The sequence below is a fragment of the Manacus candei genome, unplaced genomic scaffold, assembly GCF_025592945.1.
Source record: "Manacus candei isolate 608988 ecotype Guabito, Panama unplaced genomic scaffold, ASM2559294v1 h1tg000013l, whole genome shotgun sequence".
In the NCBI taxonomy this organism is placed as follows: Eukaryota; Metazoa; Chordata; class Aves; order Passeriformes; family Pipridae; genus Manacus; species Manacus candei.
This window is the reverse complement of record NW_026138061.1, coordinates 7,626,851-7,644,793: the sequence shown is the minus strand read 5'-3', so window position 1 is coordinate 7,644,793 and position 17,943 is coordinate 7,626,851. Positions and strand designations below refer to the sequence as shown.

Here is a 17,943-nt window from a genome sequence, read left to right as displayed (position 1 = left end):
AGTTTTTCTGGCAGAGACTAACCATTTCCCCCCAGAGTCAGAAAAATGCTATGTTTGCTCAGTATATTTACTTAAAGATAAGTAAGAATATCTGCTGCCCTGCAATGTGCAAGGACCAGTGTCCTGCAAATCTTACCGGGGCTGGTGGCATTGCTTAGAGTCCAGTTTGCCTGAGCTGAGCCCAACTTCTGTAGCTACATGCTGGCATGTGAAAGAGGAAGGCTACTGATGTAACTTATTTTTGGCACTCTTCCTCATTTGTCTCTTCTGTTTTATTGCCGTGCAGGCTGAAGACCATTATAGGAATGGGAACTGGAGCCGGTGCCTACATCTTAACCAGATTTGCTGTAAGTTTTGTGGAGCTTCCCTAGAGCCTCTATCGTGATTTCCCTTACATATTATTGTCCCTGTAGCATGCAGAGAGGATTCCTGCTCTGCTGTGCCCATTTAAGTAAGCAGTCAGGCTTTTAAGTGAAATACCACAGTCTGCAGGATAGCTAATCTAGAAGACCTAGATTTTCCATTTCAAGGCCTGAGCTCTTCCCAGTTAATTTGCAGAAGGTTTTTATAATGGGAGTTCTCTATTTAAACTGAGGGTGGAGGAAAAAGTTAAATCTTAATGTTCTCCAGCTGCTCAGTTGAATTGCTTCAGTGAAAAATTTTTTCCCATACATATGCTTGTTTTGTGCAAGATAAAACTAGACCTACCACCTTCCTCCCCAGGAGATAATTTGCTAATTCAAATTTTTTGCTGACTGATAGATCTGATGAATCTTCAATCTTTTCTTTTGCAGTTAAACCATCCAGACATGGTGGAGGGATTAGTTCTCATTAATGTAAACCCTTGTGCTGAAGGTTGGATGGACTGGGCAGCAACTAAGGTAAACATCTTTAAGTTGGTAAAACAAATCTTACTGGAAGACTGTCGAACATGAGGAGCTGGGCAAGCTTGTATGCCAAGACATGGCTGCAGACACAAAGTATCCCAGAATAACTCCTTTTGGGGTTTATTCTTCCATTTGCAAACATACCTCCTACAGGACTAGTGATAAAAATAAGTACTTTCAGAAAACAAATACTTGTGACATAGTGGAGCTACTGGGCATGGACAATTCTTAAGAGCCAGTAACTGCCTGGGAGAATAGAGTTTAACCTGGACACAATAGTTTGGAAACATTTCAAGTAAACTTCAGGTGTTAGTGTAACATTCAGTTCTTTCTTGTTCATGGCTTTATTTACCAGAACAGACCAAAATGTGAACTAGAACACAGAAAAATACTCAGAACAACATCTTCCACGTTTCAGTCATCTGTGTGAGTCTTGGATACTAAAATGACTCAGAAAAGGCTACAGTAACTGTGGACAGATTGTTCATACCAGACTTCTAAGTGAAAATGTTCTCATATAAAAGAGCTCCTGTTAACTCTGTTCTTTTGCAGTTGTAAGAAACATTGCAATGTGGGAAAACAGGCACTGAGAACCAGCTTAAAAATCTTCCTGGAACCATTATATATAAATAAGCATAAACGTTACATTACATGTTACTCAAATTTAACATGTTAAAACATTTTTCAAGGTAAACTGATGGCAGACACTTCATATCATTCAGGGTCACATTTAAGTGAATGGTAGTTGCTCTAAACACTGAGAAGTACAAAAATTAGTGTCATCTTTTAATCACACAGAGACAACCCATTGTAAGCTTCTAAGATGATGAAATGTAATGTAATGGCAACACTGTAATACAAGGAGAGACTTGCAGAGCTAGGATATAACATTCTTTCAAGGCTTAAGTTACTAAATAAACTCCCAGATGAAACTTATAAAAATAAACTGATATACAGACTTATTTTAAAAAAGTAGTAACTTGTCTATGTTGAAATTTAGCAGTAGACCCATTTTGATTATCTCACCCAGTATCTTGCTGTAATTAAATTTTTCCCTATCTATGCCTTTGCCTTCTACCTGTCAAGTATTGCTAAACTTAGGAGTACAGCAGGTGATTTTTATTCTTCTGTCCTTACAAAGCAAGAGCACATATGTGGGTATCAGATCCATTGGGTTGTCAGGGAGGAGATTGGGCAGTGACACCCATCTGGCTGGTTTGCTTGGTGTTCCTGCAGAGAGTGATTCCATAAACATCTATGCACTAGCACTGTTTCCTGAATAACTGCATTAAAAAAGACACCTGAAGAGTCACTCAAACATAAACAACCCCTAATGGCATTATAATTGAATTGAGGGGGGGAAAAATATCAGTCCAGAATATTGTACATATAGAAACAACATACATAGAAATATCCATTTATGGGTAATTAGAAGGTTTCAGTTGTTCAAGTGTTGTGTTAATAGCAGATACTTAGATAATCTTGCTGTTCAGATTTCAGGTTGGACAAATGCTTTGCCAGACATGGTCATTTCACATCTATTTGGAAAGGTAAGGATGTTCAAAAGATTCCTCTGATGTATTCAGTGTTCTGTATCTACCTTCTGGGGCTGGAAGGAGAGGAGAAGCCTTCACTTAAACAACAAAGGACAGAGTTAAACTGTGAGATAGGTTTCATACTTGCATTCCCGGTATTTTGGAGGTGGTATGCTGCCATGGGGCTTGCTGTGTCCTGAGGACTCAAGTGCATCTCAGTTGTGACAACTCTAGCAGGGACAACTCTAAACCCTACTGTTTAGACAACCAACACTTAAACATGAGTATTACTGCCACATTCAGCTCAGGACATGAGCATATTACCCCACATATTTTTTTATATAACCTACTTGTAGCTCTGACAGCTGGTTATTAGTACTAATGGCACTCTTCAGTGCAAGCCTAATGGAAAGTACTGTAATGTTTTCTGAGGCTACTTTGCTGTGCTTGAAACTGTTAGTAAGTGCAATGGAAAACTCCATTCCAGCAGAACAAGGGACTAATCTATAAAGACTTTAGAACCAAACTGTTTGAAAATGTTACTGATTGAAGTCCTTGGAGTTTAGTTATTTACAATTGTGAAATTGAGTTCCACATTACATACATTTGTAAGCTTTCAACATCTACTTTGCCCTGAAAACATTTATTAGGCTTCTTACTCTGAATCTTTATTTGTTTTAAAACCTCACACTTGCCTGACTGTAACCTACTAACATCTGCACTACAGCTGCAGTTTTTGCAACTGTGAGATCTTAACATTACAACATACTGAAGTTTTAAAGTGAAAATTGTGGTACCGCAATTACAAGCTAATATTAATTGTGGGTGACATCATGCTGGAAGTTGTCCCTTCCCTCAGAGTGCACCCCTGGTGTGTAGATATGAGTCTGATATGCAACTACTGTGCCATGTCTTCAGATCCTTTCAGAAAATAGCCCCTATTCTGAATGATTCTGTCTCCACTTTAGGAAGAAATTCACAGCAACCATGACCTGATCCATACTTACCGTCAGCATATTATTAATGATATGAATCAAACCAACCTTCATCTCTTTGTCAACTCTTACAACAGGTAATACATTTACCTGATTTCTAACTGAAAATTGTTTTAACAGGCTGTCCAGGTCTTTAGAGACAGTATTACTTGTGTGGTGAAATTGTGTGTTCCCCCAGTATAAAGTTCTGCTTGAGAGTGCCTTTAGGAATCTCAAGTGGTTTGGTTATGGGAGAAGGGCCTTGTACATTTGTGGGTTGAAAGATGTTACACTGGGACTAAACTAACACATTGATCCTTCAGTCTAAGTATGGCTCTACATCAGTTATGGAGGTTACAACACATATCAGATTAAATTAACATGTGAATGTCTGTGCTTTCTCTAAATTAGAAGAATATGGAAGTGTCTGTAAAATCTCAGTGTATCAAAAGCCTTTCTCCTCTCCATTATTTTTTTTTTTTTTTTTTTAGCCGGCGAGACCTAGAGATCGAGCGCCCTGTTCCTGGAGTAAATGTTGTCACCCTTCAGTAAGTATTTTATTTCCTACCAGTTCATTTGTACATGATGTGAGGTAAGAGGTGTGATCAGTAGTTGCATTGCAAATGCACTGCAGAACTGTAGTTGCATGTGCTTACGTGCTGTAATGTAGGAGATGAGAGGTTACTGCAAGTCAGGGACTGCCATTAGGAAGATTTCCTCTCTTCAGACTTGACAAACATATGTTAGCTGAAATGGAAAGTTAAGCAGTTCCAGTTCCTGTGCATGCGCAAACTTGGGCTTACGAAGTACTTGAAAAGTAGATGTACTTATCCTCATGCAGAAATACATTGTAGTTAATGGGAACAACTGAAAAACCCAACCTAAAACCATTTGAAAAAACAACCAAACAAAAATTCAGGAAGATGGAGCAGGTATGAGAATGACTTTGAGATCTTCTACTAACATCTTTTCACTTATGCTGCAAATTGTGCAACATAACAGTTGTCAAGTCCTTCTCTGCTCAGCTGCTGATGGTTACATACAGGAGACTCTACTCCTCTGCCAATCTGTTTGGAATAGGATGGACAGATGCTAAAGTTGGAATTCAGGGGCCTGGAGGTGGGGGTGAGACTTTGGTGCTGATGCTCACATTCAATTTCTTTTAAAGCAAGGAATAAGAGTACTGGCAAGGGCTGATTTGCTGCCAGGTGGGGAAAAGGACAGGTTCTCAGGCAAGGAATCAGCGCATGTCAGTAGGTCTGCAGCTAATGCAGTGGATTTGATGTATGTTTAAGATGTCTGGAGCACAAACCAAATCACTTCCACACACTTAACTGTCTCATCCTTCCAGTGACACAAAATGCAGCTTAGGGCAAGTCCAGGCTGGATCACAGAGATAACTCCACTCCTGTCTGTGCTTCTTTGCAGGTGTCCTGTCCTCCTGGTGGTCGGTGACAGCTCCCCGGCGGTGGATGCAGTGGTGGGTACACTGAGCCTTCTTTGCCACCCTGCTGGGTGATGGGTGGGCGAGCCAAGCAGTTGCACAGGACCAGCAGAGCTCCTGCCATACAGCAGCCTGGCTGGCTATCAGTCCAGCCCAGCTGGCTCTCTTCTTTGACTGCAGGAGAGCTGCCGTTAATCCCTTGCTGTTTGTGCCCTCTGTGTGCGCACCATTATTTAATAGCTAACACGTTAGGAACAATCACCACAGCAGTTCCAGTGAACCGCAAATATTTTCCTTCAGAGAGGGATCTGCTCCTGGTATTTTAACTTGTTGTGTGGTGCTGGAGCTGTGCCCTGGATCACTATGGAAGTGAAGAGCTGCTTTTTTACCATTATAACTCACCCCAGATGACTGGATGACTTCAAATGTTGTGCCTTAATGGGCATGCCCAGTCTGCTGGCCCGAGGCCACATGGCTGCTCACCACTTGGGATGCTACCAGATGACCCCAAATCACAAGATAAACAGCACTTGTTGCCACTGGAGTCCCAGAGACAGATGAAAAATCCACAGTTCCCAACTAATGGGTTTGTACAGGGAAAAAGATGCAGTCAGAAAAGTGAACTGACTTGGGTTTAAAGATGCATATATGTATACATAGTCTTCATACAGAGGCATAAGATACTCATTTTACTCTGTATTAAGTCAGAAAACAGGATTTTTGATCTCTTTTCGTCTGGCAGCTCATAATTAAGTCTTGTGTACAATGCCTTATGCTGCTATTCTTTTATGTAGGTTGAATGCAATGCAAAACTGGACCCAACAAGGACCACACTTCTGAAGGTAATAACAAAAACTCTGATTTTTCAAAATAAACATTCCTCTCATGTAAAACCAGTTGGATTAACTAAAAAGAAAAGGCAGAACCAGAGTGATATGCTGCAGTAGAATCCAGTTCTAATGTGAAAAGATAGCTCCTTCAGGGTAAGAGTATTTTAGTAGAATAAACAAGGCTAGGGGCTTCTTGTTGGGGTCAACAGTACAGAATTTTTTAGCTCCTCCACTTTAAAGCATTAGGGTTGAGACTTGAAATGCTCTGTATTTCACACACCCATAATGAATTTGACTAGAACTGGCAAAGCTCATCTTGAGGTATTTGAAAATGTTTGAAAAAGCATGGAAGGGAAGTGCAAACCAGCTCATTCTGTTCCTGTGCTTGCCTGTCCCTCAGCAGTAGTGTCAGACTAATCGATAGCTATTGACAACTGACATTTATCAGCCACAGTTTGGTCATCCTGCCTTTTATGAGGGTACAGTCCAGGATATCTTATCAGAAAGTTGATAAAATGCACTTCCAAACAGCAGAATATGATGCAAAGGTTTTGGCTGATGCTTGGCATTCAGAGGATGGGTGCAGTTTTCAGCTCGTTACTGATGAAGTAATAGCATGCAAACAGTGAAACGAATTCAGTCATGCTTCTGCTGTGAACTTCTACTGCATCTACTGCACTGAACTGGGCAGTGAAAATTATAATAATGATTTTTTTATTTTTTTCCCAAATGCTTTTTCCTCCTAACATTGAAGAGTTACACTGCTACCCTACCATGTGGGTGTGAGACTATCTCAGATGCTGTATCTGTGACCAGCTTTTTCTCAGTCCAGGGATATGGGTGATGCCAGATCCCATTGCAGGCCTGTTTTGCTGCTAACTAATCCTAGATAGGATTTGGGATTTCCTGTAATTTACAGCTCCACTGTTTTGAGCTTGTGGTGTTCCTTGGAACAGGGCTGTTTTTGTTGGGTTGACTTTGAGGGGTGGAGTGGCAGGAAAAATGAAATGCTCCAAAAATACTGCATGCACTCAAGATAGCTTTTCTCATTTGGCTTTCCCTGCTTCCCTTGGCAAGGCAGGCTGATGCTTGCCATCCGCAATCTCAGCAAATTGTTTTTCCTTCTCACCTCTGAGCCTCAGGTGTTTGTTTTCTCTCCCCTGTTTGTCATCCAGGTCAATACAGAGTCATGCTATTGTAATTCAGAGCTGAACTTGTAACCAGGACTATCAGGCTGGTTTCTAAGAAACTGGTAATCACTGCCTAGTAAAAAAACACTTGTAGCTCCAACTGATTCTTTGCCTGATGGTCAAGAAACTTCAGGGTTTTCTGGGGTCCACTCATAACTTTTATAAATGTGTAACGACTTACTTTGTATTCATCCACGTGGACGTTACTCACATAACAAGAGGAAATGTTTCTCTGCCAGATAGCTAAAAAAGGTCATTTTAATATATCCTGAGCACAAATGAGTTCCTCTGGCATTACACTAACTGGCTGTTCTCATCTTGTTTCAGATGGCTGACTGCGGTGGGCTCCCCCAAGTTTCCCAGGTAGGATTTGGTTGGCGGAAATCCTACTAATCCTGTTCTGAAGTGTGTCAGACTGCAACAAAGGGGTGTTTTCCTGTAGGGTACTTGCTGTTCCCAAGTGTCAGCCAAAAGGATGGTTATGATTTCATGAATAATGATGTGAATTGGTCATCTGAGTTTTCTTTTTTCTTAAAAGAGCAGCGAAGCACAAAATTAAGATTGGGAGGAGATATTATTTTCACTAATAGTCTTAATCAAGTAAAGATCTGAGGTGGGAATGCAGAAGTATTATTTTATACCTATTTACTAAGCAGATGTGGATTAAGGCTTGAGCACTAGCATTTTGAAAACAGTCTTATTTGGACTATTTATAGCATAGATCAGGAAAGTGGAGTCAGGAAATAACAATGTTATGTTCTTGCATACACTGACTCTGCTTGACTGAGAATGAACTGGAGTTTATGAAATATATTTAGGCCTAAATTCAAAGTTGGTAATAAAATTAGGGTGGGAAAGTTAAAATTTACCTGTGTTCTTGTGTTGCCTCACTAAAGGAGCTGCCCTATAAATCAACTTTAGAATCTAACATCTAAACAAATTTCTAAGCAATATAACGTGGTGTTTGTGAACTTAAGGAAAACCTGAATTTGTAATTGCCTTCAGCTGAAGTCCCTGGACAGGCAGTGTGTGCTCCAACAGTGGGAGTCAGGAAAAGGCTTTTTCTAAAGCTACAGGGTAGTATGTGCATTGCTTCTGCTATGCAGAGTCCATTCTTTGCAGTGATTCAGATAGAATACAAAAAATATTTTCATGTGCAATGATTGAGATTGTGAGGCTTATGTGGCCACTGTGTCAGCAGCAGAGAAAAACTGGGAGTGCCTCATTGCAAGAATGTCAATCATAGGCAGTTGTGCCTGTGTATTCCTGCTAAGCTTTTTTTGCCCTATAAATATAACTATCAGCTCTGACTAGAATTTGTTCTCTGCTGATTAGGAATCACTCAGTTACTGACCATGCATGAACTGCCTTGTATATTTTGTGAGGCCAGCTGTTTTACTTTAGTTCACCTGCTTCAGTAACTGCACAAGCATAGTTTGAGCCAGACTTGTCACTTCTATGGAAATCTCATTCTTAAATACCTGTGTTCATTTTCTAAAATAATGAGGCAGGGGAGCAGTCTAGAGAGGGGAATGGTGGATTTTTGTCATAAATTAAGCTTTCAGAGGGTCAGTAGAGTCCAGAGAATATTTGAGAACCCTGTTAAGATAGGACATCTGTGACATCTATGACACTGTAATGTAACTAACTTACTGCCTAAAATAACACTTTCTCTCTTTTGCAGCCTGCCAAGCTTGCAGAAGCTTTCAAATACTTCGTTCAGGGAATGGGATACAGTAAGTATTGGTTTTATAGAATGGTTGATCTGACTATCAAAGTTAATTGGGCATCTAAGCACCCAGAGTCTCTGATCTCAGGTGTGTGATCTTTGCCCTGTTGGATGTGCATTTGCAAGGGGAAAGAAAAGAACACTTGTGGTATCTGGGCAAAAGGTTTTCAGACCAAATGATGTTATTAAACAGAAGAAAGCTTTTTGAACAGCTGATACCCACGAATAGCTGTTTAACTTTATCTTGATGTTTTTAAGGTGGATATTTGTAATAGTGTCCCCTTGTGGCATCACAGGATATGGTTCATATACTGCATGTAACATTGAAAACCTCATTAGCTCAGAGGTTTCTTTGAGTTGTAGCTGGGGTTTTTTTCCACATATGTGCTTATGGCAGCTACTTGTGTACAGCTGCTTCCAGCCTGGGCTGCCAGCAAAGGTTAAACATCTGAAAGTAATGGGAGGTCTCATGGAGTCTCTTTAGTTTATCTCTGTATTCTTGCAGCCACAACAATGCACCATAAAGCTGCCTTGAATCCCTCAGCCCTGACCACCAATTTTACCTTAGTAATTTAGGCTCCTTAACTGTATGCCTGGAGCAGTGAAGGTAGTTCTGCATGAGAGGCTACCATGAAAAGCATGTATTTGATCTCGAAGGCTTCTATAAGGGTGGTCAAGGTTAGAGAGGAAGGCAAGGACTTCCTTCCAAACCCTTGAAGGAAGGAATTAATGAAAGACTCTTCTTCCAGTGCCCTCTGCTAGCATGACGCGGCTGATGAGGTCCCGCACCGCTTCTGGCTCCAGCGTAACCTCTTTGGAAGGACAGAGGAGCCGGTCTCACACCGGGGAAGGCACAAGGAGCCGGTCTCACACTGGGGAGGGAACAAGGAGCCGATCCCACACTGGGGATGGTTCCAGGAACCGCTCCCACACAGACACACGCATTGAGCTGACACCGAACTCGGCAAGCAACGCTGAACAATCAAGCCCCAAGTCCATGGAAGTGTCCTGTTAGATGGATGTGGGAGGTTTAAACTGGTCACGGTGTGAAAAAGTAATGGATGCCCCCTGTGTATCATAAAAACATAACTGGTATTAATCTCAAGCTATTCTGTAGGAGAAACTCTGTTCACCAGGGTCTGACAGGGACCAAAGAAAAGAAGCATCTCATTTGCTCTATTGTTATTCTTGTATCTCAGACAGCTGCTGCTATTGTGCCCTCCTTCAGTGGATGCCAAATTCTAAAGGATACTTGCCAAAAGCTGATGTGGTTGTAAACACTTCAGAGTCAAACCAGAATTGCTCAATACCCTCCTTTAAAATCAAAGCTGTTACAGGCCCCTTTATCTCTTATTATCTTGAAGTAAACTGGCACAATTTGAGATGAGTTTCAAAGAGGGGGAGAAAAATATTATGGATTACTTTTACGAAAGGAAATGAAACAAATGTGTTATGGCCTCATGTTGAAGCTGGAGTTGAATTCATTGTATATAGCTTGACTTCAATGATAGAGAAATTAATGTATCGTGCATTTATAGGCCTTCTAATTCATTAGTATTCAAGCCTGTTTTCCTATGTACAATAATATACTACTAAAATAGGCGATTTTAATGTGACTTTGAGATGAACTAAATCTTTAAGCTTTTTTTATTTCACTTTTTTGAGACTTAGTTTCATTCTTCCTTTCCTTCCCCCCTCCTAGACCCTAAAATCTGCTTAGCCAAAAGAGGACAAGATTTAAATTTGATAAGCAAGATAGGATTCCCTGTTTGGGAACTTGGGCCAAAGGGTTTACCATACTGTGGAACTTGGTGTAGTTGTAAGAAGTAGCATAGCCATACACGCCAGCAAAGCAGAAACAGCTTGATTTTTCCTTCAGGAAGGTTCTTATCTTTGCAACTCAAGTTTTTTGTGTCCAGCACAATTGTGATAAATTTGAAATTCTGCAAGCGAAGCCAGATCCAGCTGTTCTTTGTCAGGAGAGATGAATAACTGGGATGGCATGTAATTAGATACTGTATGTTCAACTGCCACTAATTACCTGATTTGAAACTGATGAGATCTCACCGGTGCTGAGAACTGTATTCCACAAAGTGGTGGAGCAGCAACACTCTATCTCTGAAATACAGTGTCTAATGACTGCGTAAATGTCATGATCTGCTGGTTCTGCATCTTTACATAGCCTCCTGATACCTTGGGTTGCTTTCTTTGAAGCTAGTGGCTTGATACCTATCTGCCAGTCAGATTTTCACAGTTGGGTGTTCTTAAATTTGTCCTTCCATAGATAGCAGGACAGGATTTCCTGAGCTCCAGTGCATACCTGCTGAACTGCAGTCCTCACACAAGCAAAAAGCTCAAAGGCCAAGCAGCTAAATAGCAAATGATAATACTTTGGGATTGCTTGTTCAGAAGAACACCATCTAGGTTACTTTATATTGACTAACTTCAGCTCTTGTGTAGAATATTCATAATGGTTTGTGGGAAGAACAGACAATTTCCAGAAAGAATAAAGCTATTGTGTAAAGTCTATAAAGAAAAGTTTCTTAATGAAGTATTTGTATTTATTTCAAAACAAATAAATTTGTAACTTTGCAATGTCTGGTGTCTTTATGTTTTACCAGGAGTACAATCTTTCTCAGTCCAAGTATATTCTTATCCTTTTGTATCAATGAAATCTTTTTTTCTTTTACTTATATCTCTGCTATTACCTACTTCTGTGCTCAGTTTTTTCCCCCCATTCCAGCTTACTATTTATACTAAGAAAACACCACACATTTCAGCATTTTTATTGGCAATATTAATACTAAAGGATAATTTTACTCTAAGAAATATAGCAAAATATTAAGCCATGATATAGAGTACTATTTGCTGTTTGAAGTTTTCTTTGTCTCTCTGGCTATAGTACTGTCTAGTGCACAGATCTGTGGTCTGTACACTGGCTTCCTCGCTGGTGCCATGCTCATTTTATCCTTTCTGATGCAGATCTGATCTGTAAATCCATTGATGTGACATGTTCTTTGTGAATAGCTGGAGGTATGCAGACCTCTTGACTGAAATTGCAGATGCCACTTTGAGTTTCTAAAGGCATTTCTTTTTGGACCTCTTGTAAGAATCTAACTTCAGAAGAGTAAAGATTAACCTAGTGACTTACCTAACATACTGATGTTGTCAGGGACAGGTGGCTTTGTGACTTTGCTGGGACTCTTTTGGGCTGCTCATTCCTCCTGTATCTCAAAAAATCCTGTGATAGGAAGAGGCAAAAGCAAATATTTGACATGTCTGAGCCAAGGCTCTGCTAGACATGCTGATTCAGCAGTCATGATTGGACTGATACCAGCAAAGGGCTTGATTTGGTTAACCACAGCCAGCGCCAGTGAAAACAGGAGGAACCTGTGCCAGTTCATCTTACAAAAGAAGGGCAAAGCTATGTTCTTTGCTGAGCTTTTCTGGGAATGGCTAATCATTCCTTCCACAAGGACACCATGGTGTGCCTGTTAAGCCCAGGCACTTTATTTTGGTTTAATGGGGAGGAATGCATCCAAGCCTTCTTGAAGCACAAAAGGGTCTGCAAACACTTCTGAGCAGCGAGGCGTTTCTAGGACCACTATAAATGTCAGCTTTGCAACAAAGAGTATTCATTTGGCAAAGAACAGTGTGTATCTGCAAATAAAAGCTGGAGGGCAGCACAGAGGAGTAATGCCTTACCTTTTACAAGGAGTTATGACTCCTCTTTCCCTGCAGTACTGATCTCCTGGCATCTTTAACTTGTGCTGTAACTAAAGAGATGCAAGTGGCTTTCAGATTTATTAGATTTTTTTTATAAAAAGCCTTCTTAGAGATTGCAAAAGTTGATTTTACAATATTCTTGGGGACAGAATTAACCTGGATAGTGTAGTGTCACTAATCCAGAAAAGGCTTTTTTCTCCAAATATGAATGGCCATCAGGGGACAAGGAGCTCTTACAGCATAGAGGAAATTCAGGTTCGATAAAAGGAGGTTTCCAGAAAATAACCAGATCACATCTCACACTGCTTTTGGGGTTATAAAGGGTGGAAGAGAACAGAATGGGCTCTCAGGGACCATGACGCTTCCTGATGCCGTCAATATACTTCAATACCAAATCTTTGCTGTTGTGGTGCTCTTCAAAACCACTAATAGAAAGGATGTCATTGCTGAAATCTGGGTTCTTTCCATCTCTGTCTGGGCCTTGACATCTACTGTACAAAAGTCTGGCTGAACTTCAAGATGTATTTCCCCTGCCCTGTCCTTGCAGAGAAGGAATTGGAGAGGATGTACCAACACCATGTCATGGCAGCGGGTCTTTTGTGCTGAAGGATGTTGCTTTCCTCTTTAAAAGTCTCTATAGATTGAACAGCTGGAAACTTTAACCTAGATGTGTTTTCAAGGTTTATGATTAATGTCGTGTCGCAAGTGATGGACTGAGCTGGAGTGAAAACTGTTTATAGCAAAGCTGCTTATTTTTACTCTCCAGTGCAGGAACCCTCTTTATGTCTGTTTTTGTATCTTGGGCAGAGTATCTGCTGCAATCCTTAACGTGCTGGTAATGGGGTCTGTTGCATCCACCAATTCAGCACATTGAACAGTGCTGCTGCAACTTGGCCCTCCCCCTTCCCACATGCTGCCTTTTTTATTTTTTTGCAGTATTTTGCACTACTTCACGTTCACTGGAACAGAAAGCCTCTCCTGGTCTATCCCTATGAACAGCTACTTTGATGTGTGGATTTAGCATTTCCACCAAGCCAAATATAGGCTTTATGTTGGTAGCTGATCATTGCTATGCCTAATGTTTAAATAACTGAGAGAAAGGATGTCAGGGTATTTTAGGAGCTCAACCCTTCCCCCTCAGCCCTTTGTAATAGACAGACACAGCCTTTCACTGTTTCTATGTATTGCTTCATTAAGGGCTCCATTCATTTTATAAACAACACAGCTGCTGACCAGTGTTAGGGGGGGAAAAAAAGGAAAAAAGGCTTCTGATTCCAACTGCCAAACAGTTCAATGTCTGTTCCCTGCAACTCAGCTTGGGGATCGTTACCCTGCACTCCTGGGGGCTGGAGGAGAATTGTTATTTGGATGTCATTAAAGAAGCAGCCCCACATCCCATATACTCTACGTGTTTTCACACTGGTGGCTGTGGGATGTGCATCATACACTGGATGCAGGCATCACTAGACATGTCCAGAAGAGCCCAGCGGTTGAGAAAGGGGATAGCAGGCAGCTCTTGCTTCCCAAGCAGCAGCATCACAGAGAGCTATGACCTGCAGCAGAGCTGGAAAAAGTATCCTTGGATGACCTGCCACTCTCTGCAATTGCTTATGGCTGGAGTGGATTATGGTATTCAGGCCAAGGTCAGTGTGTGGAGGGGGCTGGGGAGGGAACGGCTGTTTGCTGGGCAGCAGCACTGGGGGAGGGCTGGGACAGCTCCCAGTGAAGTCTCCATGACCAACCTGCTTGTAGGGTTTGGTGAGCCTACACTATGCAAAGGTGCCACCCAGCTTCTTGTGCAGTGGTGACATGCACACTGTCACACCCTCCCTGCTGGACCTCAGTCCTGCACTTATATCTCTCCAGCTCGGAAATTGTCATTTACTGACTGATTGCAATATGATTTCACTTCTTTTCAATGATGAAAAGTCACCAAATCAAAAAAAAATCGTAGTTCTTTACCACCAGCTGCCAGTGTTAAGCATTGATCCCGTGGTGATTCCCTCCCTGCCACTCATGCAGATTTGGAGCAGGGGAGGTCCTACAGAAGTAGAGCCTATCACAGGGTCAACACATCATTTGGAAAGTGCACAGTACTCAGGAGATGATGGTTTTCCCAGACTAATGACCCTTCAGGCAAGACTGTGCACTTGGCAGCTGCCACATGGGAGAGCACAGGACACATGGAATTTCTGGTGCCTATAGAGACAGCAGAGAAATGTGGTACCTTTGATGAAAGCTATTGCCAGAGGCACAGTTTTCTGGAAAGTGCTTAAAATGTAGATAATTACCCTTTCCAGTAAACAAACAAACAAACAAAACCGACCAGCAACAAAATGAAACAAAAATAAAGCACACTGAAAGAGAAGGCTGGAAAGAACATGCTTTCTCACCTAAAATTCCAGGAACTGTAAGCAACTCCAACACCAACCCAGAACTGTTCAGAACATGAGGCCACTCACAGTGTTTAAATTCCTACCAAGGCAAGTAACCTGCTTCAGGCTGGAAGGCAAACTTGATTTGTGGGAAAACTCTACAAGCATATTTTTCTAGAATTAAAGGGTAGAATCCTTACTGGGGGTATTTCTGAGGATATGTAAATTAAGGGATATGGATTAGTGAATGCTTTCCCCTATGTCTTTAATGACCTTGTTTGAACAATTTTGGTATGTATGGCTGCTGCAAACAGGTTACTACTACAGCCTCTCAAGGGAGCTGCTAACAAAGGCACACTTAGACAGGTTAAGAACACACTCCACTTTGCTCAGAGACTCTAGAAGTCTGTCCCAAGTCCAGTAAGGGGAAAAAAAACCCAAACAAATGTAGATCCAGAAACAGACCAGCAAACAAGAACATGTTAGTTTGGGAACACCTGGCTTTCCCAAGCTGACAAAATACTCACACTGAAGGAGAAACTTCCACATCATCCTTTTTTACCATATTACTGGCTCTTTATTTGTATGCATCCTCCAGTTCAGGGCTTTGTCACAGATCATGAATGCACACTTGGACATTGACCAGGCAAGGAGATCAGTAAAGGAAAAGAACTGCCAATGGCAGACATATTTCACTTCCATTTGCCTGCCTAAGCTTCTAAATGAGGTGTCAGTCATAGATTCATTAACCATTTACTACTTATGAGGTTATTTAATATCTTTAAACCATAGCAGCAACATGCTATCTCAAAAAGCCTCACCATGATGCTTTACGAACAAGTAATGTGTTATGTATAGCTGGAGTAACTCAGGCTGACACTGCCAAGCCAATCTGGTTTTCCTATTAATTTTTCCTGTATTTCAGTGTATGAAGCTTATAGGTATAACTGTAGAACTGTTAAAACAGGAAAAGCCACAATTTCAGTAGGTATGTGTATGGATATGTGCCTCTAGATAGTGAGAGCACTCCGTCTATATCAGTTTAATAAAGTGTTTGTTTTAAAACTCCTTCCAAAAAAATGGGACCAAAAAAACCTCAGGGTTTAATTTACAAGATGACACAGTGTTTCTGAGTTTTGTGTTTTTCCTAGAGTTTTACATATGCACAGCACAACCCTAGTGAGCACATAAAAAATATTGCAACTGCACTACACCCTGTTTCCAATCTCATGCACACGAAAATGATGCTTTAATTTCCAGCCAATGCTCCATGAAAAGGCATTTGAATAAATTTCATGCCTGCTTCTTTGCTGAGTGGATAACCTGCTTTCTGGGATTCCCAAACAAGACAGCTTCAGCTACTGTACTGACTGTGATGAAGTCCCTACAGAAGGCTAATGGCTACGGACACTGGAGCTCACTGGAGTTTTACTGTTCATACCACCATGAGTAGACCTTCAAAATCCCACCCTCCATCCTTGTCCCAGACTACAGGTCTAACAAGATAATTGCTGTGAGCAGAATGTGTGTCAAACTGTCTTGACTTAGACTGGATTGCAAAATTGTCACTCTCATCCTTTCTCAAGCCTTTCCCAGGACTGCTGCAGCAGAGGGTTCTAACACCAGCTCTGCTCCTGGTATCTCCTCCAATGCTATTACTGTTGCTTCCTTGGGTTATGGTATCCCTTTCAGGTCCCAGCAGAGACCTGGGCCCATTGTACAAATGTACAGAGAACATCAGTTCCTGCTGGAGGAGTTTTCACTCTCAACAGAGGCAATGAACAGTAGAGTCTTGTTCTGGCTCTGAAGTACTGAGAAAAAGTGAAACCAAGGGCTGGATCCATGAAAGCCTTTGAGGATCTAGATCCTCAATGTATTTAAACAACAACCACAAAATGCTTTTATAAAGATATATGGTTTGCCCAAGCACAGAGGGAGCCAGGGAGCTGAATCTAAAGGCTGGTCTGTTGCCTTAGTCCTAGCGCTAATCTTCTTGTAAACATCTGTTAGAACAAAGGATCTCTGATGCACCACAGACTGCAGGTCAAGTTCACTGTCCACAAGTGATGCTCTTCCCTTTCAGAGTCACCAGAAAAAGAGTTGTAAAAGCAGAAGAGTTAACGAGGCTGTGCATCCTATAGATTTGTGTCCAATCTCCCCACAATTTACAGCACTATTTACACTATTTACAGCAGTGCAATAACCACTATTCCCCGTCTGTGATTGCTTCAGCTGTGCCTCCTCCATGGCTGCTGGTTTCCAACTGGTGCATCTGTTCAAAACCCCTTTAAACTGCTGCTGAGGTGTTTGGACCACACTGCAGACATGCTGGACACATTGGCTGCCTGGCAGATGTGCACGGGCTTGACAGGGACAATGTGGTGGTCCTCTTCCCTGTCCTGCTCTTTGGTTTCATTTTTTTGCATGAATTGCAACGCTTCTGAGATCTTTACACTTCTGCCCCCTTTGTTTGGCATTTCCCACAAAGGGACTGGCTGACAGACAGACAAACAAATGGATGGCAGGGTTGCATATGCCTTGCTTCCTTAGGAAACCAGGCTAGAAACAGAAACATCTTGGGTGCACTGGGCAAGATCTGTGGTTTCCAGGCATTCACTTCACTAAAAACTGACATGCACTGGAGCTGCTGGCCATGCATAAGTTTTCAATAGCTTCTTTTATCTTGCAGTGAAAGCCGTGTGTTACAGCCGCTGCAGCATTTCATTGAGAGGGTTACAGCATTAGCTAATTGCAAAGCAAAGCAAGCCTGTTGAGGGACACAGTTCTTTGAACATAATCTGATCCTGGTTTTGTTTCCTTATGTGTACATGTAAAACAGAGAAAGACTGATTGTACATATAAACACACATTACATATGCACTCCTTTTTATGCACCAAAGACTGCACCATAGGAATATATATATGTAAATATACACATATATATTCATGGGCATGTTTCTATGTATAATATTACATACAATATTATATAACTGCATCCACATAATATTTTATGGATGTATAAGGAGTCTTTCTGCTGTGCCTTTTGCAATTGGACATGTCTATCTAGTATTGGCCTTATTAGCCACCAGCGTGCTTGTAACAAATGTGGATAGAGCCTTTCCCAAATCTTCGTTTGCGAAGCCTAGCCATGGTGATATGTATATCTATATACACACACATATATATATATGACATTTTAAGATGGGCAAGAACTAGAACACAGGATTCCAAGCCATATTTAAGGGATCTTAAG

The 17,943-nt window shown here is 41.3% G+C and overlaps 1 protein-coding gene across 1 annotated transcript in view; it reads left to right on the top strand.

Annotated features, from left to right (window-relative positions):
- The window catches only part of NDRG1 (N-myc downstream regulated 1), a 41,375-nt gene extending 30,191 nt beyond the window's left edge, over positions 1-11,184 (top strand). The window contains exons 7-16 of the mRNA XM_051778569.1: positions 287-347; positions 795-881; positions 2,381-2,437; positions 3,391-3,494; positions 3,888-3,944; positions 4,825-4,876; positions 5,635-5,682; positions 7,188-7,223; positions 8,545-8,596; positions 9,339-11,184. Coding sequence (XP_051634529.1) covers positions 287-347; positions 795-881; positions 2,381-2,437; positions 3,391-3,494; positions 3,888-3,944; positions 4,825-4,876; positions 5,635-5,682; positions 7,188-7,223; positions 8,545-8,596; positions 9,339-9,604 — 820 coding nt within the window. The 3' untranslated portion in view covers positions 9,605-11,184. The remainder of the gene's footprint in view (positions 1-286; positions 348-794; positions 882-2,380; positions 2,438-3,390; positions 3,495-3,887; positions 3,945-4,824; positions 4,877-5,634; positions 5,683-7,187; positions 7,224-8,544; positions 8,597-9,338) is intronic.
- Positions 11,185-17,943: the final 6,759 nt, after the last annotated feature.